General features: G+C 44.0%; 2 protein-coding genes across 3 annotated transcripts; one reads left to right on the top strand and one right to left on the bottom strand.

Annotated features, from left to right (window-relative positions):
* Positions 1-2,384: 2,384 nt before the first annotated feature.
* Positions 2,385-15,902, bottom strand: KCTD2 (potassium channel tetramerization domain containing 2). The gene is made up of 6 exons (XM_039501459.1): positions 15,325-15,902; positions 11,468-11,576; positions 10,623-10,714; positions 9,455-9,550; positions 7,258-7,383; positions 2,385-6,139 (listed from the first exon to the last, which is right to left on the bottom strand). Exons 1-6 carry the CDS (start codon positions 15,634-15,636, stop codon positions 6,110-6,112), a joined length of 765 nt encoding a protein of 254 aa, XP_039357393.1. The 5' UTR covers positions 15,637-15,902; the 3' UTR covers positions 2,385-6,109.
* A 153-nt stretch (positions 15,903-16,055) lies between these two features.
* On the top strand, positions 16,056-21,699 carry ATP5PD (ATP synthase peripheral stalk subunit d). Of its 2 annotated transcripts, none has more exons than XM_039501463.1 (6): positions 16,056-16,207; positions 17,275-17,405; positions 18,319-18,415; positions 19,705-19,776; positions 21,273-21,335; positions 21,486-21,699. In XM_039501463.1, exons 2-6 carry the CDS (start codon positions 17,284-17,286, stop codon positions 21,615-21,617), a joined length of 486 nt encoding a protein of 161 aa, XP_039357397.1. In that variant the 5' UTR covers positions 16,056-16,207; positions 17,275-17,283; the 3' UTR covers positions 21,618-21,699. The 2 variants fall into 2 exon arrangements, with proteins under 2 accessions (XP_039357397.1, XP_039357398.1); XM_039501464.1 differs by lacking the exon at positions 16,056-16,207 and adding an exon at positions 16,354-16,508.
* Positions 21,700-21,965: the final 266 nt, after the last annotated feature.

A 21,965-nucleotide genomic window follows, 5' to 3' on the forward strand; every position in this document is an offset into this window, starting at 1 on the left:
GTTGTGGAAAACCATCTACCTGGCTGACAAAGATTCTGAACTAGTTTTTTGATACTGTACTCACACAAGTCAGAATCTGTAAAAGCTTGGACAGTTTCATAGGTGCAGGTTAAGAGAATAAAAGCTGAGCAACTGAGGTGGTTATAAATGGACTTCCTGTTTTGAATTACTGCTTAGAGGACTTGCTCTGTTGTGAATGAATGTACAGAGACAAGGTGGGTGAGGTAACATCTTTCATTGGGCCAACTTCTGTTGGTGAGAGAGACACGCTTTTGAGCATACACAGAGCTCTTCTGCAGGTAGCTCAAAAGCTTGTGTCTCTCACCAACAGAAGTTGGTCCAGTGAAAAATATTACTTCCCTCACCTTGTCTCTCTCATCCTGGGACTGACACAGCAACACTACATACAATGAATGTACATGCAAACACAACCTAGGGTGACCAGATGTTCTGATTTTTATAGACAGTCCTGATTTTTGGGTCTTTTTCTTATATAGGCTCCTATTACCCCGTACCCCATCCCACTTTTTCACATTTGCTGTCTGGTCACCCTAACACAACCCGACTTCCTATTCTGCCAAAGCAGTTGGCATTTTGAACCTGAAACTATTGCTAGCTGTGCTCTGTCACCTTCCGAGACAGGTCAGGGGCTTGGGAAAAGCTTTTGAGTTGTTCGCCAACAGCTCCTGGACCATAATCTAAATAATTAAGATGTCTAGTTTAAAGAGCTCTTCATAACCAGAACCCCAACATAGATGACCTGATAGATGCAGGTAATGTTACGGTGATTAGACAGTTAGGTAAGTGTTCAAAACTCCAGCAATCATCCTCCCACTAAGGCTCCAAATGTGTGCCAGTGGAGGCAAACTCTGGGAGAGTCCCTACTGTGGTCAAGGCTTTGCCAACTGCAGGAACAGAGTTGGTGGCAGATTACACACATGCTCAGAAACGGACCTTAAGAAGGAATATAGTTTTGTGGTTAGAGCAGGAGCCTAGCAGTTCCTTGTTCCTAGTTTATTTTCCCAGCTTTGCTGATTTCCTGCGTGATCTTGAGCAAATCACTTCTCCATCTTGGTACTAATGGGAGGCTTATTTTACAATTTAGTACTTTGAGATCCCAGCACAAGGATCACAATAGACAGAAGTTTTAAGATGCCCTGAACTCCCACATGCTGATCTCCTGAAGCAAAAGCCATGAAAGGCAAAAGGGATAGTGACCTTGCTCTTGGAGGTAGACTGTCACCAGAGCAGAGGTATTCGTGCTAAGCAGGGAGCCAGAGCAGCATCAGGAACAGATGCAGGAGGCATCAACGGCTTGGCTCCAAAATTTAGACATTTCTTTTAATATATGGAGATATACCAATCTCCTAGAACTGGAAGGGACCCTGCAAGGTCATTGAGTCCAGCCCCCTGCCTTCACTAGCAGGACCAAGTACTGATTTTTGCCCCAGATCCCTTAGTGGCCCCCTCAGGGATTGAACTCTCAACCCTGGGTTTAGCAGGCCAATGCTCAAACCACTGCTTGGAAACCTGAGACACAAACATGCACCGGCTTTCAGGCTTATTACAGGCAGACTGAATTTTTTAAAACTTATTTAGTTCTTTCCCTGCTCTCTCCCCCATCCAATTGTCCATCTGTTGGTGCCTCTGTGTTCCAAGCCTTTCTGAAAATTAATCCCTGTAAAAAGGAAACAAATTGAATCTCTGCTAATCCATCAATCCTGCTTAAGAGACAAATAAGGAAAATGCTGGGTGCATTATGATTGGGATAATGTAATTATTTAAAATACCTTTAGGAAATAATGAAGACCATTTTTACTGTTAAACACTGCCGTACAATGTCTTTCCAAATGGACACTTGCAGATCATCACTTCATGGGGGGGGAGGGAGGGGAGAAGGGAGGGTTTTCTGTCTTTTGTGCTTCGTGATGTACAGAAGTCTAAGACGTGGTGGTGTTTGAGGTTTTTGTCAATGGACAAATGCTTTTTACCTTGTACAGGTCTGTTGCATCTTACGCGCATTTAACATGCACGATTTCAGCTTTATGCAGTTGGCAAAAACCAAAAAAAAGAGAGAAATAATTTTAATACTGTACCTGTAGTGCGGGCAATTCTGCCTGCCATTCAACTCAATGTAATTTTGACTATACGCGGTTTTCACTTTATGCGTTAACCACGGAACGGAACCCCCGCGTAAGATGAGACTCGCCGGTAATCTTTACAGCTGTGTACTGAGTTTACATCAAAGCATCCTTCCTCCCAAGTGAGTGTTAGGCAGTGAAGTAAAACAGGTGTTCAAAAAGTTATATGAAAAGACGACAGCCCAGTTGAAAAGTCAATACAAACAAAGCAGCAGGACACAGGACATTAGTTCAAACTTCCAACCCATTTCAGAATCTTTATTGAAAAAAATTAATCACAGCATCTGAATCATTATTCAAACACATTTAATAAACAAAGAGAAACAGTAGCAAAGGGCACTGACATGTGACAAACTGTACAAAACCTCTGGGTTTGCAGGCAAAACCTGAGGGTGAGGAGCCCATGGCCAAGTTGCAGAGGTCTGAGGAGCTGTGCCCCCACCCCTGTGGCTAACCCCCCCCGCACTTCCCCTCGGACCACTCAGTCACCCCTGAGAAGATTGATTTAAAAATGTGCAGAAACAAAGACACTTTCAGAGGTTAATTCCAGTCTCCCCATAATGGAACAATTTAGGCCACTGGGAAATTTAGATAAAACTTGCTATCAGTTCCCAGTTCTAATGCTTTAAAGTGAACCTTCCCAAGAGATACAAAACCCCACAGCTATCTATCAGACCTCCTCCCACTGCTTCCCCACTCCCACTCCCCAAAATATACTGCCCTCTAGGGTCAACAGGACTGATTTGATGGGACACCCCTCCCCCCGTTTTAGTTTGAGGAGATAGCTGCGACCAAGCTAAAGGAAATGGAAGGAAAAGCCGTCTCCAGCAGTGCAGTGATGCAACTAGTATGGAATGTGGAGACCAAGCGAGACCAGTTCTTCAGACTTTCACAGGGCTAAAGGTGACCTATCACAGACAGTAAAGAGGAGAAACTCCCAGCTAGGTGATCTGGGAAAGCATCCTGCTCTTGATGGATTGCAAGTCTTTGTACCTACAGGAGTCCATAGCCTTCCAGAAGACTACAACAGTCCCTTCTTATCACCAAAGAATTTGAGATCCAGTGAGGATGCAAATGACAGGAATCATTTTCTAGATCACTTATTCTATTGGATTTTAAGAAGAAGAAAAGGCAATTAGGTTCCAGTGGGGCATTAAATCCACTGACAAGCTCTAACAATTCTCACTGGAGGGGAAGTTAGGGAGAGAATAGGATTTAACTTTTATAGTCTGTTCCCCAGGTATCTGGCAGAAATGTTCAATCCATTGCGATTTATACAGGACACACTGAACTGGTCTCGGCCTGTCGTAACTACCAGGTTCTTCTTCTGGTTTGTTTTACTGGAGCCGTTCCCTCTGGTGTGGAGAAGGTAGGGCGGTAGTATTTTTCAAACCGATTCTGACAGCAGGCACTCCTCAACTGGGCTTCATGAGGCAGGGTGTTTTTGATGACCCAAAAAAAGCAATGAGGTATCATTCTGTCAACTGAAATTGTACTGGATTAAAACATTGCCCTCTAAGCAAACCTAGCACGGCTTTGTGCCCGCCAGCTTGAAAAGCAAGTCAGTTAGGCTTGTATTGACTGCGTCTGACAGGGCAGCAAAGTGACTCCTGTTATTAGAACAGGAGTACTTGTGGCACCTTAGACTAGTACTCCTGGTCTTTTTGCGGATACAGACTAACACGGCTGCTACTCTGACTCCTGTTATTGTTAGTCTGATCTTTCTTGACTAATTCCCAACTTCCCCTTCTCCCTGGGGGGAAAAGATAGATGGTGGTGTGAAGGCTAGTGTGATATGTGGCTTTTATGCTGCTAAACTGCATATGCATTTTTTTATTTCTCAGTTGTGACCACAAACTGACAGTGGCTGGGGCTCCAAGATACCCATAGATAAGAGCTATATGTACACATCACAGTGTTGTTTGGGCCCCGCCAAGGCATCCAGTCCAATCACACCCACACCGTTTCATCACATGACAGACAGGGAAGATTGGGGGACTAGGAAAGCTGGATTATTGAGTATGGTGCCACACCAACTGAATTTCAGCAGCCCAAAACTGACACAATGTGAGTTCGGACATTTGGCACAGTCTGTTACCAAGACTAGCTACTACAGATAATCAACCTTCCTTCCTGAGAAAGCGGTGAAGACCCCACTGGAGGAGGTATGCTGACAGCAGCGTAGGGAAAAGCTGGACTGGAGAGTGTGTGTGTGTGTGGGGTATCCCTCTGAATTTCTTTACTGCACCTTGTTCACTGAAAAGGTCATCCATACCCACAGAAACCACTGGTCACAGCCCTCTGCCCCAAGTCAACAAGGAGACAGGATGGGGAACTTTCCTATGCACAAAACACTGACAAGATCACAGTGAGCCCAATTCCTTCAGGGAGAATCCCACACTCATCAATCCAAACAAGGAATTCTGTGCTCATGGCCTACTCCAGGACCGTTCACTATGGCCTTGCCAATGCCAGTGAATTCCAGTGTACCTGGAACTTTGGTTCAACGGCAGTTTGGGACTCGACTCAAAAGCCCAGGTACCAGAGCACTGGGCTACAAAGGACAAAGCCAGGACAAAGGGAAAAACATGCAGCAAACTCCTACGAAATTCCATTTACCAGATAGTAGGGACATGTCACTGCTTTGAAGGGACCAGTGAGTCCAGTTTGGCTAAGACTAGAATTAAAGAGAGAGGCACAAACGAACATTTGCACGTCCATTCAAGGCATTCCAAAAAAAGTCACAAAAGTAGACACGTCACTTTGGACAAGAAACATTACAACACTTTGGCAACTTTCACCAAGCCCCCCAAAGTCTCTGCAATGCCCCTTGGTACTTCAGGCTGACCTACTGAAGGCGGGGTAATGAGCAGGCTGCAGATGTGGAATTGCCATATGTAAATAGGGGCTCTCCTCCCCAAACTATCCGATGGATTTAAAACAAACCTACCTGCTTGCTACAGTACAAAATAAAGCCTCCCCTAACTCCTCCTGCTGGGAGACGACAGCAGGAGATCATGGGAGTCCATGCTGCTGGAGACAGACAAGGCAAAGCTGAACGTGGCAGCAACAAGTCCCTAACCTGGGTAAATCAAATAACATCATGCCAGGCTAAGATAAAGCTGTGGCAAGGGACTGGAGGGGAAGTGGGACAGGATCCCTGTCACCACTTTCATCCAACCTGGAGAGAATAAAGGACAGAACCATTTACTCTGTCACTAGCATGGGCCAATGTAGATTTTAAAAAATGCACGAAGAGCAATGGGCTTTGGGAGATGCCAAGAGCCCATATATAATAGTGCCAGCAGTAGACCCCTCCCAAGGCCCACATTAGACAGAAACACAACTGCTCTCCCCACTAGGATTATTTTGTATCTAACTCAGCTCTCAGGAACCTGACAAGTACCAAATACAAAGCAAGAATGAAAAAAGTTTCAGTATAAAAAAAGACAGTTCTTGTTTTTGTCTCACTTCTAAACCCTCTTCATCTGATTTGTGTGGGGCCAACTGGGGGGGAGGAACGCTGCAGGGTCTCTCTACTTGATAAACCTGGGCACACAAAATGGCACAGCTCTAATACAAATCCTCTTTCACCTACTCCATCCCACTGGAGGTTGGGCTGACTACACGGGCTCATGGACCTGAGCAACCCTCCCAAAGGCTCTGACTGGGAATCCGGCCCAGCCAGTGTTGGAAAAATTCAATACAGCGCCGGCCAAGAAAACAAAAACAAACATTTGAAAAAGGGACTATCCGACTGGAAGAGTCTCTTCTTTCCTTGGTTTCCTGGGATTAGGGGGAAGCCTTTGGTTTTGACCAGAATTATTCTCTGTTGGCAGGACAGGCTCAGCTTTGCTTTGCATTAGCTCGGTTACTGTACAAGAGCAAGGCTGAACTGCGAAGAAACGCTCTGCCCAGCTAGACTGCCCTTTTGACATCTCGGAGTATAACAGAACCAGATACGTGGATCACATCCTGGATCCTCGCTCCTGAAGAATCTGAAAAGAGAAGGACCGGTATAATAAAGGCTGAACTTGGACAAATTTGGATATTAGTTCTCATGTTTCGAAAAAATGCTATTTGTGTCAGTAGGGGAAGGAAAAATGATGGAGGAGGGGAATGTACAAAGAATCACCAGAAGTGGCCGCTGGTTTTTACGTAACTCTTATGAGTGACTGATTTCCTTGGAAAAGACAGGCCTGTGCTAAAAAACACTTGGCTTTTGGTCACCGCAAGGCATAACATTCTGCTGCATCTTGACAACATCTTTTATTGTTTGAGGCTGTGATCTGTGCATGTTTAAAGATGCATAGTCTTGGTCCATAATGCAATTCTTTCCATTTTTCTACCCAGATACTTCACCCACTCAGATTCAACAGCATGAACTGTAGAAGGATTTTAAAAAAGTATATATTGTACTTCACAAATGTTAAGACGCTAATCCTAGTCACCTCTGTGAGGTAAGCATTATAACCATTTTACAGCTGGGAAAATGAAGGCACAGATTTTAAATGACCTGCCCAAGGCCACAGAGTGTGTATGGCAGAGCTAGGAGTGGAGTCCCTAGTTCCAAGGTCTGTACTCAAGACCACTAAAACCTATGAGCCTCCCTCAGACCCTTTAGAGAAACTGGAGATAAGAGATGGTAAAGCCTCTTCTAGAGACAGGTCAGTTGCACGCAGGAAATTCAGAAGGATAGTTTCATATTTTTCAGATCCTGATCAAAGGTTGATCAAAGGAAAACAACCAACCACCTTCACTCCCTGCAATGGCTGTCAGCTGGAAATGTGATCTGCTTCAATCTTCCTAGTTGTGCTAACCCTTTCTTCCCTCCTTTTTACACTTTTTTTTTAGAAAAGGTTCATCTCTTTTTCCCCATATATCTATGGCTCAATGTGAAATGTACGAAGAGCTTTGGATCTGGATAGATTTGCTGTAATGTCATCTAGTAAAACTGCAAATCTCACTGGAGGATGAGGTCGGAGGGAAGAGTGGAAGAGAATAAGCATGTGCAAGGAATTACTATCATCAACCTCATGGCATCGTTAGAGCACAGAGGAATTTTTTTTCCTGTGTACAGGGACATTTAAAGACAACTCTTAACCAGGCTTCTCACCTTTGCCTTCTCACTAGGTTCGATGACAATGCCATTGGTAGAGTTATTGAGCTCCCTTGAGACGACACAGAGGAATTCTGCCTGGTCTTCATTCCCATAGTTATAGGAAGATCCAATGCTGATTAGCTGAAGAACAGGAAAATAACCAAGAGGATGTAAGGATTAATGCCACAATAGCCAATGGACTTTGCTCTGTCCTTGTTATTGCCTTGTGTGTGGCTGGTTGAACCCAGTCAGAATTAAAATTTCAACAGGACAAAAATCTCTGGGGTATTAACTTGTGTTATAAGATTTCCTGTCAAATAGTACGCATATTCCTGGTCCATGACTGGCAGTGCTACAGAGCCCCCTGGTGGTGGCTGAACTCAGGGAAAATTGACTGAAAGGGTAACATGGAAAGCTGTGATGCATTTTCCAATTAATGAAAACACTGAAAATATTGATCACATTTTGCAATACAAAATGTAAAACCTTAGCCAAATACTTCAGAGACTGGATATGCTAGGCAACGTGGGCTCTATAGAAGGAGTCACTCAGTCTAGATGATGCACCTGTTTAACAGAATTCTAGGAATACAGCTTCTGACTTTTTGATGCAGAAACACTGGACAGGCTATTTCTTTGTCACAAAGGTAGGGCAGCATATTCCAACAACTAAAGGACACCTGGCAAACTAGCACAATTCTTTTATAATTATTACATTAAAGTGACAACCTGGAGTAAACAGCATAGCAGTAATTTGTATTTCTCAGCCCTGCTCTTCAGACTAGCCTTGGATTTTACATCCTGAAGAAAAACAGTATGAATCTTGTGTGTATCTGAATGGATACACTAGTTCTGCCCAAAGGATTTTAAAAAGAGAACCTCACACTTATAACAAGGGATAGATGCAGCTCCCTGTTCCCCGAGTATAATAATCATATCCATTGTTCTGTGGGTCTGAAGGAGGATTAGCCAAGCTATAATAATGGAAATGGCTTGTACAATGAATTAGCTTTAACGGTTGCATTGATTCACTACTGAGGACAAAAGACTTGGTTTTAGGATGTCAATGGACTGTGTTTTCCTTTTGTATTTTACCACTTGACTGTCTAAACTATAATGAACATAAACAGCTGCACTTCAGACCACAAGTCACTGTGGATACACAGAATCCATGTTAATTAGGAAAGATATTTAGCGGCTATCTGCCCTCCCTCAGCTACACTGCTATTTATACTCGCACTAACTCTCTGAGCTAGTGGAGTACGCATACATGAGCCGAGAAATTGCAGCCCTAGCTCATAGCATAGATATAGCCATAGAGAGAACCTGTCGGGATAACAGGGGAATTGAATTCCTCATCCTGGTCAATCCTTGGTGTCTGTGTTAAGACTGCTAACAAAGAGTAAATGGTGCCAAATATGATATGGACACTTGTCCGTTGGAAAATGGACACTGAACCATCACATTGATTTCACATTGGTGACTGCACAGCTAGCAGACAGTCACAGCTTTTGGTCACTACTAAACTGGGCTGGATTTGAATAGATCTAGAAGTGAAGGCTCTGTCCTATTAGTCCTATGAGCCATTTGGTGTCGTCATATTTCATTGCTAACAGATATTGCAGATCTCTCTCTGCTACAGTTCAGGAACTATCATGATGGCTTAAGTTCTTTGTATATCCACACAAGAGAACAGTTTGTGATTTCTGATACCAAAGTTGGGGCTGATTTATGCCCTCGGCAACTCCCTTGAAACATGGCCAGCGAACTTGTGTTGTAAATGCAGCATGTTTTGCATTTGCAGGGCAAGGTATTTCTCATGTCACAACACTTCTCTGTGAAGGGGTTGTGCTGCTGGGCTCTGAAGAAAGTAGTTTTCACTTCTCCTGGATCCCATTCATTCTCCTTGGATAAAAGCTCCACAGTAGGGCCAGGAAAATGTGGGAGGAGAGAAGAATTTCTCAAGAGTCCGACAAGGATTCAAAAGATCTCAAGGGAACATTATTTCTGGTTATGGGTTCAGTAAGCTACTGTTGTTCCCCTGCCAGTTATTCCATATAAGGCGGACTGATTCTGGATACAGATTCCCCGCCGCCAGCAGGAAGGAGTCGTGAGAGGGGTAGTTAAACAGAATCTAAACTCATTCCATATGCTGTTCCCACAGGGGGATCCCTTTCTTTGGCTATAGGAATGGCAATCATTGGCAACAGTACCTGTTCAAATTTCCATCCATCAGACATAGTGGACACCATCTGTGTGAGCTCTTCCTCTTGGCACTGCAGGACTCTGTACACATGTTTTACGGGTCCCTAAAGCACCAAGGGGAAAAAAAAAACAAATCAGGAATTTTAAAATCAGGAGAGGGAGTTGGCTTAGCGGTGTTTGCTTTCAGACAAAGAAATACAGCTGAGGCTTTAGTGTCTTCTTGTAGGGAAACCTAATCTATTTTGTGCCTTGAGGATTATAATAGAAGAGGAAGACTGAGTTGCATAGACTTTCCCAAACTAGTCTACATTATATAGGTTTTTGTTTTTCTTTTTTCTTGCTGAGGGTCGTGAGGATTTTGAGGTGACACTATCAAAAGCATGTAAATGACAGGAGCCCAAGTCTTCCAGGTGTGTTTTGAAAATTTTACTCGTCTAGTATTGATTCTACAAATTAAAAACAGTTCAGCAGCAGCAAAAAGAATTGCAATAAAGAAATACTGAGAGAAGATGCTGGTCTGAGAAGGCTTATATTTGATGGAAATATTAAAATTGTCTGGGAAGGACAAGAAAAGCATATCCGTAGATCTCATTTTGTAAATATAATGGGAGAGAAAATCACCCAAGTTCCCTTTCTTAGGGTTGACTTTAGGGAAAGAGCGATCCACAATTCTGGTAACGTCCCACACCAAGGAAAGGGAAATAGACTACACTGGGCACTCACCCAAACTGTTTATGCAACCTAAAGTTTTCTGCCAAAATAGTATCACTGCACTTTTATTAATTGCAAATTTAATAAAACATATTAAAGCAACTCCCATTCTCTAAATGGGATGCATGGCCCATGTACTCATAAGATCTTTTAGTAGGTCAGCTAGCTAATCTGCTTTTTGGACCTCAAAGTCCCATCTATTGCCTTGAGTCCTCATTTTCACACCTTGTTTCAACTGACCCCATTTCCAGCCCCCTTCTATTCAACTGCTCCTGACCTCTACTTGCAAATATCAGGGAGTAGATTTGAGAGCCCGTGCCAGTAGCCATGAAGGATGCGCGCTCTCAATCATATGTCGTGCTGTCCTGTGTCTCACCCTGCAGCGCACTGTCCCTCTGTCACATTTTTATTAATGACTGAATCCTGATGACTGAGTTTTTCTACTTAAGTTTTAACATGCATTACTTGAGAGGTTCTGTTCTCATTGTCCCGTATCCGCTCCTTCACCAAACGCACCAGGGATGCAATATTGTAAAACTCAGCTTCTTCCAGTACCCCTACAAAAATCCAAAAGCAGAGGAAGAAATTCGGTTAGTCAACTGAAAACAGAATAAGCACAATTTTATCAAAAGTGCATGGTATCAATTTGTAGTTAACTTTATATTTGCAATCTAGCCTGTATGTGGTACAATAAATGGGTGCAGAATGGATGGTGGTATTGACCTGAGTCTGGAAGAAAATCCTCTACTCAGATGGTCATAGCCTCCTTATGTGAAAGCATACATCATCTAACAGAAGCATACTCCCCCTTCTCTAGGATTATAGAAACCCACCAGGCTGTAATAGGGAAATACTGCTCTTTTATTGGAGGATTTTGGCAAAATAGGTTTAGCCATCTCAGATCAATCTGTTTCATTATCTCATATTACAAAAAAGCCATTTATGACTCTGGAGATACAGGACTGCAGTTTTTGAAAAGAGAACAGGAAAGATCATGTTCTCTCTCTCCTCTCTCAAAAACTACAATTTGCTGTTCAAAGCCAATGAGTTGAGCATAGCAAGGATAGCCTGCACTATGATCTAGAGGTCAGTGCTTCCAGTATATATCTGCTTCATGTTATTCATAAGCGTCCTTTGTGGGAATCTAAAAGAAAACACAGTATTATTGCAAAATGGAGCTTACACACAAGGCACCATGTTAATGCATTAGGAAGCCTCCACACCCAGTCTAGCTTTAAGTAATGACTGGCAAATCAAACCGTGCCAATGGGGCATTTACAGCTGTTGGCTCTGCAATAAATTTTCCTTACCTTCTTCTGCCAGCTCCTTGTTTATTATGAGTTTTCCATGTCGGAGGTAGTTCAGGATCGGACCAAAATAAGTGGGATCCCTGTCGATGAGATATGCCCCTGTCTCATCCTGTGAAACACACATGGGAGTCAAGCTAGATGCCCCACTTCACGGGGACTCTAAAATTACTAACCCCCTTGAAACTGTATTGGTGTTAGCAATGATGAGAAAACTTTGCAAAATTTCTGTAGCTTAGACAGGCCCATGTTTGCAATGTTGAGTAGTGTTTGGGTTGGGGAATGTATGGCAAGTGAGCCTGTTTACACTAATTTTCTTTTTGCAACTTCTGATCCAGCATGAGTACCTGTTAAAGGGATTGTTAAAGTGAACCAGAAACTTCTCGGTGTGTGGGAGTAATAGCATGAAATAGCCCAATTCCTGTGATCAGGATGATCTTTCTTTCATGTAAAAAGAAGAGGCAACTCCAAATTTTGTTTAAAAACCTTCTGTTTATATGTAAATGCCAATCTCAAAACCTTATGCTAACTCCTAAACTCCTTTTTATTTATCTGAAAATTACACTAAGGCCAATCTCGACTATGCAAATTAGCATCAGCTCTAAAATTTAACTACTCTGAAATGGCTCTTGTTCCATAAAATGCATCTTTAGAACAAAACTTCCTTGCACGTAGTCCAAATCTCAGCTTATCACTCAAGATACAGATTTCACATTTTACTCATTTCTCTCTCTAAATCACGTTTCCATAGATACAATCCTTGTTAATCTTTATTTCAAATCTCTATCTTTATATACCATGCTGGATTCAGCATGTCTGTATGTACCAGTTCATCTCTTAAATGCGACTACTGGCACAAATATCTGCTCCTAAAGCACCAAAAGCTACTGATGAGGTTTAGAAATAAATATTATTTCTACAGTACTTTACAGACAAATAAGGTAGTCCGTGACCTGAATATATTACAACTTTAGAACATAATCTTGTGAACTCTATCTCAAGGGAGTCAATGGGGCCTACTCTTATGAGTATTTGCCAGAGTGGGCCCAATATTTAGACATAATGTGATAACAGAAGCAATAAACAATTAGTAGGGTTGAGAGGAGGGTTACAATAAGGTAACTGTCTTGGTGGTTCTAATATTTATTGATACTGAAATTTTAAAAATATTTTTGACTGTTTATGAACTAAGCCCCAAATCCTATAACTGGATCCATGCAGGCAGACCTGAAACCTAGGCACCTTAAAGGGACAAGTGCTTTTTCCTATAAATCAAAATAAATAAAAATGTAGGTCACCTTAGCACTCACTCAGCACTGTGACAACAGGGACAAACATTATTGCTCCAACAAAAACTGCAGTCTTTTTAGGTCAGTCTGCTTTTTGTTTGTGACTTGTTCAATCAGAAAACAGAATAATGCTTCTGAGGAAATTTAAGAAAAATAAGACACACACAACCCAGGCCTCACTGCAAATTATTAATGGTTTGCATCTCCTCTAGACAACACATTGATTTCCAAACTATGCATCAGACACTTAGAGCAGCTCCTTATTTTTCTACTTTTTAAAATCAACATTGCAATAACAAGTTAGATCTATGTAGGGCCTTTCACAGTGCACAAAATTGTAAATTTATCAACAATTAACAGGTGTAAGAAAACATATTTCTTTCCCACATATGATTTAGTTGGGGATTGGTCCTGCTTTGAGCAGGGGGTTGGACTAGATGGCCTCCTGAGGTCCCTTCCAACCCTGATATTCTATGAACCAAGTTTAATGTGTTGACACAGAACAACACAGACCTTTTAGAAATACACTTTGATGCAGCAAGCATTCATGATCGTTACAAGTAGGTCAAAGTGCTGTTTTTAAACACCATAGAATGATTCAGCTTATTTTGTTCATTAAGTAAATTTGGTGCTACTCAGATTGGGGCAGTCTCATTTACAGCAGAATAAAGACAGTTCCCCCCCCCCCCCCCCAAGCCCCTTCTTACTCTGTACTGAGATACTAAGGTAATGGGAGCTATTATAAATATCTTAATAAACAAATTATTTGACAGGCAGGAATTTTAACTCCTGATTAATCTTATAGTTGGGAGGAAGGAGTGTTTAATTATGTATCTAATCTCTCTGTTGTGTTTTGTGATACGTATATAAAGAATATTATAGAAAAAGATTGCAGTTACCAACATATTGATTTATTTGTGAAATTCCCAGTATGGGTAGGAGGTTGAAATCTGAGTTCTCAAAGCCACAGATCAAAGTAAATAGCCTATACTAATATACTTAGTAGGTCTGTGACTTGCTTTAATAAGAATATAAAGAACAAGAGAAATGACAAATATATTCCTAGGCTGAGAAAAGTTACCAAATACTTAAATCTAGAGAACAGACAAGTGTTTTATAGTTGATGAGGACTTCCCCAAACTCATTAGTCCTCATAAGTCATTGTTTAGGTGCAGCCTAAAGGATGTGGGGGCATGTGATACATATCCGTGCTGAGTACACGTGGGTGTGGGAAACAAAAAGCTGGTAGTTAGTGTTTTGTGATGTGGGTAGAGCTGTAGTGGAAGAGTATGGGGGTGGGTAATAGGTTGTGTCTATGTCTAGCTCCGTTTATGACAGCAGATGTGCAGTGGCGGTCAAAAAAGCAAACAGGATGTTAGAAATCGTTAAAAAGGGGATAGAGCTTAAGACTGAGACTATATTATTGCCCTCATATAAATCCATGGTACGCCCACATCTCGAATACTGTGTACAGATGTGGTCTCCTCACCTCAAAAAAGATATACTGGCACTAGAAAAGGGCAACTAAAATGATTAGGGGTTTGGAGAGGGTCTCATATGAGGAAAGATTAAAGAGGCTAGTACTCTTCAGCTTGGAAAAGAGGAGACTAAGGGGGGATATGATAGAGGTATATAAAATCATGAGTGATGTGGAGAAAGTGGATAAGGAAAAGTGATTTACTTATTCCCATAATACAAGAACTAGGGGTCACCAAATGAAATTAATAGGCAGCAGGTTTAAAACAAATAAAAGGAAGTTCTTCTTCACGCAGCACACAGTCAACTTATGGAACTCCTTACCTGAGGAGGTTGTGAAGGCTAGGACCATAACAGCATTTAAAAGAGAACTGGATAAATTCATGGTGGTGAAGTCCATAAATGGCTATTAGCCAGGATGGGTAAGGAATGGTGTCCCTAGCCTCTGTTTGTCAGAAGATGGAGATGGATGGCAGGAGAGAGATCACTTGATCATTGCCTGATAGGTTCACTCCCTCTGGGGCACCTGGCATTGGCCACTGTCAGCAGACAGATACTGGGCTAGATGGACCTTTGGTCTGACCCCGTACGGTCGTTCTTATGTAACAGAGAAAAGATTTATGCTCACAGCAGATGATCTGGATGAGAGGGGTACGGTTGGTGTTTATGCTGGGGGAATGAATGCCCCCAGCTTCAACCCCCTCAAGTTGTCTGATCAGAACTAGGTCCCCTCCTACCAGCAGAAGTAGCACAAAGCCTAGATTGGTGTGTGCGCAAGAGGAGCCTGCTGTGAATGGAGGGGGTGTTAGAGGCTGAAGGGACACGCTGCCCCCCGCTATTTTGGGATGGTGGTTATGACTCACATAGGTTAAGTGGGTTTTGTATGTATGTGGACACTGCAGTCCTGCTATTACCTGGCGGAAGGGGGGGGGGGGACTGACCTTTTTGTATCTCTAGCGGGGGGCAGGTTAGTCGGTTCGGGGGGAAGGGATGAAGTTTCCGTGAGGGTGCGATCGGGACTGTGGTCTCCATAGGAGTTTGCACGGCATTGGGGGTTTCTATAGCGCCCGTTGCCCGCCCCGCGCAGCCCCTCACCTTGTCCGAGCCCAGCTCGGGCCCGTCCTGGCAGCAGAGGCGGCACAGGAAGGACTTGGGCTCCCGACACAGGGTCTGCCGGGTGCTCACGAAGTATGTGCCGCCCACATTGAGCCGGACCCACTTGGAACCGGAGCCAGGCCTGTCCGGGACGGGCGGCTCGGAGCTACGCGGGGACAGCCCCCCTCCGGAACAGGCAGGCCCGGCCAGACGGGGGCTCGGCGGCCCGGGAGGAACCGGGATGCCCCCCAGCACCGGGCTGGGCGTACGGCCCCGGGGCGGCCCATCCACCGCCGCCATCAGCTCCGCCATCGTGGACCGTCACTTCGTGGGGCGGCCACCCTCGCTCAGCGCTGGGGGGAGAGCTGGGTCCGGCGCCCGGCAGCCATCGCTTCCCTCACAACTGTCCCCCTCCTCCTGCTCCTCCCAGGAAGAGCCGGACTTAACTTCCGGGTCACCAGCGACCTCCCAGTCACACCAAATTCCTCACGCGACCCACACAACTTAACGGCTAGTCTGTGTTAAGGGGGGAATCCCCAGGCGCAAGACAGTAAAGAAAAACACAGGAATTCAATATAATAGGCAACCCCTGAGGAAGAGCGGAATATTACTTCCGGAGCAACCGGAAGTGAGTAGGGGACATGCCCCTGGAAAACTCGGAATTTTGGAGGCTGGCTTTGAAATGAAGAGTAAAAGGGAGGGGAAGATTTTTTGACATTGTACTGGTGTTTAAAGAGCCGTTGAGAATCACTTCCGGGTTGTCTCAGGGGTGGGAGGAGAGTGCGATTGAGTCCTTCCGGGGGTACCGGGCTATGATTGGTTGGCGTGGGACCGGGTTTCCGGAGGGTGCTGAGCAGGAGGGTGGTGGCGGCGGTCGCTGAAGGTGAGACCAACCCGGGTGGTTTGGGACGGAGACCCCGGCGCGGGCGGGCGGCGCTGTGTGTCTGGGGTAGGGGGGCGGTGAGGCGCGCGGGGTCCCTACAGTCCGCTAGCGGGGGGGCGGGGGTGTATCCTCCTCGCAGCCGGCGCTCGGATCCCGTCACCTCCCCCGAGCTGCCCCGGGTTATGGGGGACTCGTGCCTGGAGGGGCGGGGGTGAGTTGAGGAGCACTTTCTCCCCCGAGTCAAACCTCCGATGATGTCCCCGCTTGGCGTGAGTGGTGGCTTTGTGGTGCCGCCTTTCAGGTAAGAGGGGGCTGGACTGGTCTGTCATGGCCCCTTTCAGCCCTTGAGCTATATGATAATTCTGTTAAATCAATGTAGTGATGACAATCAAAGTTCCCATAGCAAGAGCAGGGTGATATCCGGAGCCTGGCTGTGGCTAAGTAACTACATATTGGTCATGGACATTTGGGGGGAGGGATAGCTCAGTGGTATGAGCATTGGCCTGCTAAACCCAGGGTGGTTGTGAGTTCAATCCTTGAGGAGGCCACTTAGGGATCTGGGGCAAAAATTGGTCCTGCTAGTGAAGGCAGGGGGCTGGACTTGATGACCTTTCAAGGTCCCTTCCAGTTCTAGGAGATTGGTATATCTCCAATTATTTAGTTATTTAGATTATAATTGCAGTAACTGGGTGGAGTAGCCTTGACTTTGTCTTAAACAGTTTGATAGTGTTGCTGTGTGCTGCCATGTTCCACCCCAGGGATGAATGCATTTGAGTCCTGTTGAAATGAGCTCTATATATCTCATCTAGCTAAGCGAAGTATTGTGGTGCTCAATTATTGCTTGTAAAGTGTTTCTCTCTTCTCAGCAACGTAAGAAATGTGAAGTGTTGTTATGAGCATTCCTCTTGGTGGGAATCAATAGAATGAGTGAAATAGCAGCAAAGAGAGAGCTGAAGTGATGTTTCAGTTCATGAAATGCCCAGACTTTTACATTGATGATAATAAACTTGCCTGTTCTTCTATATCCCTCTTCAAATTTAAGTTTCTCTGCTGTTTTATTTTTCTAGAACACAAAAATGGCAGGTCGCAGAGCTGCTCTGAAAGCGATTGACTGGATGGCATTTGCAGAGAGAGTGCCTCCCAATCAGAGAGCTATGTTTAATGCCCTGAAAACACGCAGCGATACCCTTTCAGCCAAGTGAGTATATTTCAGTGTGAAAAGGTTGCTCTGGCAAGAAGATGGTGGCATTAGCAATTCAGCACTGGCAGTCCATGTGTAAACCAATGTAAAATAGTTTGAAGTGCCATTCTCATAACTGTGTGCCTGCCATAAGGATGTTAAAGTAAGTCTTAATTCTTCACAATTTAAAAAAAAAAAAAGCAGACTTTAACAGCCAAATTCTGCTCTTTCTTGATCTTCTCCATGGTGGTACAGTAGCTATAACGTTAGAGGGAGTCCTGAGAGAGGTTACACATGCAGCTAAGATTTGGACTTCACTTAAAATTTATACCTGCATTGCTATGTCGGTCAGGTGTGTGAAAAATATACACCCTCTAGTGATATACTTAGGCTGACAGTGTAGATACAGCTATGCTGGCAGAAGATGCCTTTTGTCAGCATTGCTGGCGGAGGTGGTGTTCCTGCACTGGACAAAAACCTTGTGTACATTGTGTCTACACTGGGGACTGTGCCAGCACAGGTTCTCTAGTGTAGATACAACTAAAATACCATTGGTTATTTATCTATTATTTAAAAAAAAAAAACAACCCTTTGTCAGCCTTGCAAAACTGTAATGAAAACTACCCGTCCCATTCACAAACTCTCCTTGCTGGCTCCTACCAGTGTTCATGATGGAAACAAATGAGAGAACTTGTCCATCACCCAAAAAAAAAAAAAAAGTAGGTATGTAGAATTTTGTGCGGCTGCTTTATTGCCATTTCTGTCTTAATTACAAGTGGAAAATATTGGCAACTAAAATTAGTGTAGTTGCTACCCTGGGGCCTGATGGTGGGCGGGGCAATGGATACTGCAGAGTTGCCTGGTGCGGAACTGGGAGCTCTCTGAAATTACTGGGGGTTGTTCTATCAGCTGTTCTGCTCCACCTGTACAGGTTGACCTCCTTGCCTGAGAAGCCCCCTGCTATTGATTGGGTTTATTACAAGTCTGCAGTTGCTAAGGCTGGCATGGTGGACGAGTTTGAAAAGAAGGTGAGATTCTCGTCCTCAATTAGATGTTGCTGCAGTTTTTTAAATCCAAGTGGAGGCTGCTCATATCTGATGCACAAGACACAGAACTGTGAACTTTTCCTCTAGCAGGCTGCTAGGTGAGATTATTAGGAGGTATTGGCCCAGATCCTGTGCTGTGGTGTGCAACTGCTTTGCATCACACTGCTAGCACAAAGCGGCCCAAAAGCTGGCATAACTAAAAACAGAAAGTCATTTTAGTGGAGGGGGATCCTCCAGTGGCATAAAGCTAATGCTTTTTCCTTTACAGGCTGCATAGGTTTTCCTGGCTGTAGGTGTATGGCCTGAGGATAAGAGTATATGGTTAGAGCTTTCCTATTCTCTGCTGATTCCCAACTGTCATATTAGCCTCTTGAGACTTTTAGTAGTCTGCATAATTTAGAGCAGCGTGATGCACGCTCTGATACTTGCCTGCATGCAGCTGGTCTAGTATCAGGAGTGAAAAGGCCACTTTTGTACGCCTCTATCACATTCTGAGCTGTGCTGTGTTCTCCTTGGCTGTAGCCCAGAACCCTACTGGAGTAAAATTTTGCAAATAAACTATTGAATGAGGTGTGATGGCTTAAGAAATAACTCTGTGCTCTCTGGGGAGAGACTGTTCAAGCATCCCTTCAACCTTTGCCACCGAAGGGCAGGAAGTAAAAAGCACTGTTAACAGCCCAAAGTGATGTGGTAATAAGACTAATCCCATGAAGTGGATGTTAACCCCTTTGTTTTTGTTTTTCATATAAATGGGCATTTGGCAAATAACCAGTGATTTGCCCAGGATCACAAAGGGGGTTGGTGTCCGAGCTGGAATTAGAATGTAGCAGTTCTTGGCTCCTGGCCCTGTGCTCAGTCCATAAGGACCCACTGACCTTTGGAGGAATTCAGGAGCTTCTTTTTCATCTGTATAACTTGACTTGCTTTGTGGGACAAGATAGTAACCCTTTGGCATTAGATTGTTGTTAATGCTTCCATACAGCATCTTTTGGCTCTGTACAAGACTACAAACATCCTGGTGACAGTGTAGTGCTGAGCATGTTGTGTACATATGAGAGCCAACCAATGCTATTTGTGAAGCTGGCATCAAGTTGAGTTGATTGGTGACCTACTGCAGGAAGCCGGTTCACTTGGAAGGGTCCGAGAGTGTCTTTGGGGAGAACAAAGAGCACTAGTCTGCCTATTGGGGAAATATTTGCTCTAGGAGCATGCAGGGCTTTTAATGGAATTGTGAGACAACGCATTTAGAATGTATTTTTTTGAATTTACAGTACAATGCACTAAAGGTTCCTGAGCCTGTGGACACACAAACAAACAAGATAAATGCCCAGGAACAGGAAGCTGTAAGTATTTAAAAACTCTTCCCTGCCACATGGTTTCTCTTTGATCTTTGTAGAGGTATAGAATAATTCTGACTTGGGGTACGTCCATACTACCCGCCCGGGTCGGCAGGTAGCAATCGACTTCTCGGAGTTGGTGAACGCGCTCCCGTCGACTCCGGAACTCCACCACCACAAACGGCGGTGGCGGAGTCGACGGGGGAGCACGGACTTCGATCCCGTGCCATGGGGACGGGTAAGTACTTCGAACTAAGGTACTTCGAGTTCAGCTACGCAAATAGCGTACCTTATTTCGAACCCCCCCCTCCCCAGTGTAGACCAGGCCTTGGAGTCTGCTGGTGGGTAATTGTGCTGAAGTGCAGGAGGTGCAAGTCTGGGTTTGTGCATGTAGGCAGCTTTTGAGCAAGAATAGTTCTCTCTACCTATACAGGACCACACTTGGGGATTTAGAGTCCGGGACTGGATTGCAGTTCTGCTTGTTCTTCTGGTGTAATAAACTTGAAATTAGTGTAAAACAAAGGCAACCGAACTCTGATCAACTGAGGAGCATATTGGCATCTTGTCAGCAGGCCAGAGGATGCACCTAATTTGCATAAAATAGGCCTGACTCCTTTTTAATGTGGAGTTGGCGTTCTTGGAGACTGCAGGGGTCAAGATGGAGCATTGCATAGTGGGACTTCTATTCTATGGGTTCCTCCTCTGTGTGAAAGAGGAGGGTGGGTGTAACAAACTCCATGGGTTGTGCTCAGGTCATTGATGTTGTCTTTAGCCAGAGAATTTATCAGCCTCAAGAGCTCCTTGTGGCTTCCTGTTACAGAATGTGTCTGCCTAAAAACTTCTAGATCACTAAAGTCTTGTAAATCCGCTGTTCCAAACAAGTTTGAACAAAGCGGCTTACATGACATTTTTGTAACACTTAGCCGCAGAGGCTGAAGCCTATGGCTTAGGGAGTTTACCTGACTTCAGACGCTCCCTTCAAAAAAAGAGTTGAATCCACTTCCTAACTGATCAGTGCAGCAGGGAATGGTAACTTCAAACCTCTCTCCATCTTTCCAGGCTTTGGGGGCAAAATCACTTAGTAGGTGTTACAAGTAACACCTAAGATAACTAACTTCTTTCTGTTGTAGTAAAAAAACCATCTATTCAGTTTCTTTTCTGCTTTTGAAAGCACTTTGGGGAAATGATTAAACTGACTACGCACTTAATCAATTTCCCTTTTGTATCTCACATAGCAACAGGGGAGAGAGAACTTGTATTAGAAAACAGTTATTGTAAACCCACAAAAGTTGTAAGGAGACTCAGGGGTAGGAATAGGGCTTGAAATTACTTTACCTGTTTTTATTTAAAGCAGATGCTATTTTAAGGTCAGTGCCTCTTTAATGAAGAGGTAAGATGAGAATAGTGACTCCCTCTAAAGTGAAATAGGATGAGAGTCATAGCTTCACTACAGGAAACAATCTAGGATTCATGTGCTCACCAAATCCTTTGTTCTCTTGCAGGCTAAGAGTGCTGCTGAATATGTGCAGGCCTCTAAATCCCGTATTGTCCAGTATGAGAAACAGGTAGGGTTGATGGGGTCTACCCTGTGAATTTCATGTTTAAGGCAGCTTGGTACAAAACCTTGTTTTAATTTCTATTTGTACATCTAGTTTAGTTTGAATTCTTGCTTACAACTGACTTCAACATTTTCTTGTCTCTCCTCCCACTTCAAGCTTGAGAAGTTCAGAACCATGATTCCATTTGATCAGATGACGTTTGAGGACTTGAGTGAGGTCTTCCCTGAAACCAAACTGGACAAGGAGAAGTATCCATATTGGCCACACAAACCCATTGAAGACCTGTAAATCTGTCTGAAAGCAGTTTCTGGTGACTTGTCAAATTCTCTAGAATCTTTTAAATAAAGTAATTGTACAGGGCTTCAGAAAAGTGTCTTGTCTTGATCTCAAAACTAAAAGATTAAATCCACTAGGAGGTTTGTTTTTTTTTTAAAGTGGGTGGTGAATGCTGTGAAATAAGCAGGCAATTGGTATTGGAAGCTCTGCACTCTTTACAGGATGGGGATAGTTCCTGAAGGAGGACAGGATTGAGTCTTCCAAGCAGGATAGCCAAGGTTTAGTGTTTGTAGAATATTCTCCCTGTTCTTGCTGTTCAGGTTAAACCCAAGGTTGTTCGGGTAACTGAGATAACAGTCC

This window comes from Mauremys reevesii, linkage group 15, assembly GCF_016161935.1.
Source record: "Mauremys reevesii isolate NIE-2019 linkage group 15, ASM1616193v1, whole genome shotgun sequence".
NCBI classification, from domain to species: Eukaryota; Metazoa; Chordata; order Testudines; family Geoemydidae; genus Mauremys; species Mauremys reevesii.

Bases quoted from the DNA above. Each gene is read 5' to 3' on its own strand.
- KCTD2 (XM_039501459.1), bottom strand. From the start codon at position 15,636: ATGGCGGAGCTGATGGCGGCGGTGGATGGGCCGCCCCGGGGCCGTACG. The intron at 10,715-11,467 runs GTAAGGAAAATT...GGATTTTTGTAG, and splicing joins CAAGGAGCTGGCAGAAGAAG to GGGTACTGGAAGAAGCTGAG. The intron at 9,551-10,622 runs GTAATGCATGTT...TTGGTGCTTTAG, and splicing joins ATGAGAACAGAACCTCTCAA to GGACCCGTAAAACATGTGTA.
- ATP5PD (XM_039501463.1), top strand. From the start codon at position 17,284: ATGGCAGGTCGCAGAGCTGCTCTGAAAGCGATTGACTGGATGGCATTT. The intron at 18,416-19,704 runs GTGAGATTCTCG...TTGAATTTACAG, and splicing joins TGGACGAGTTTGAAAAGAAG to TACAATGCACTAAAGGTTCC. The intron at 21,336-21,485 runs GTAGGGTTGATG...TCCCACTTCAAG, and splicing joins TTGTCCAGTATGAGAAACAG to CTTGAGAAGTTCAGAACCAT.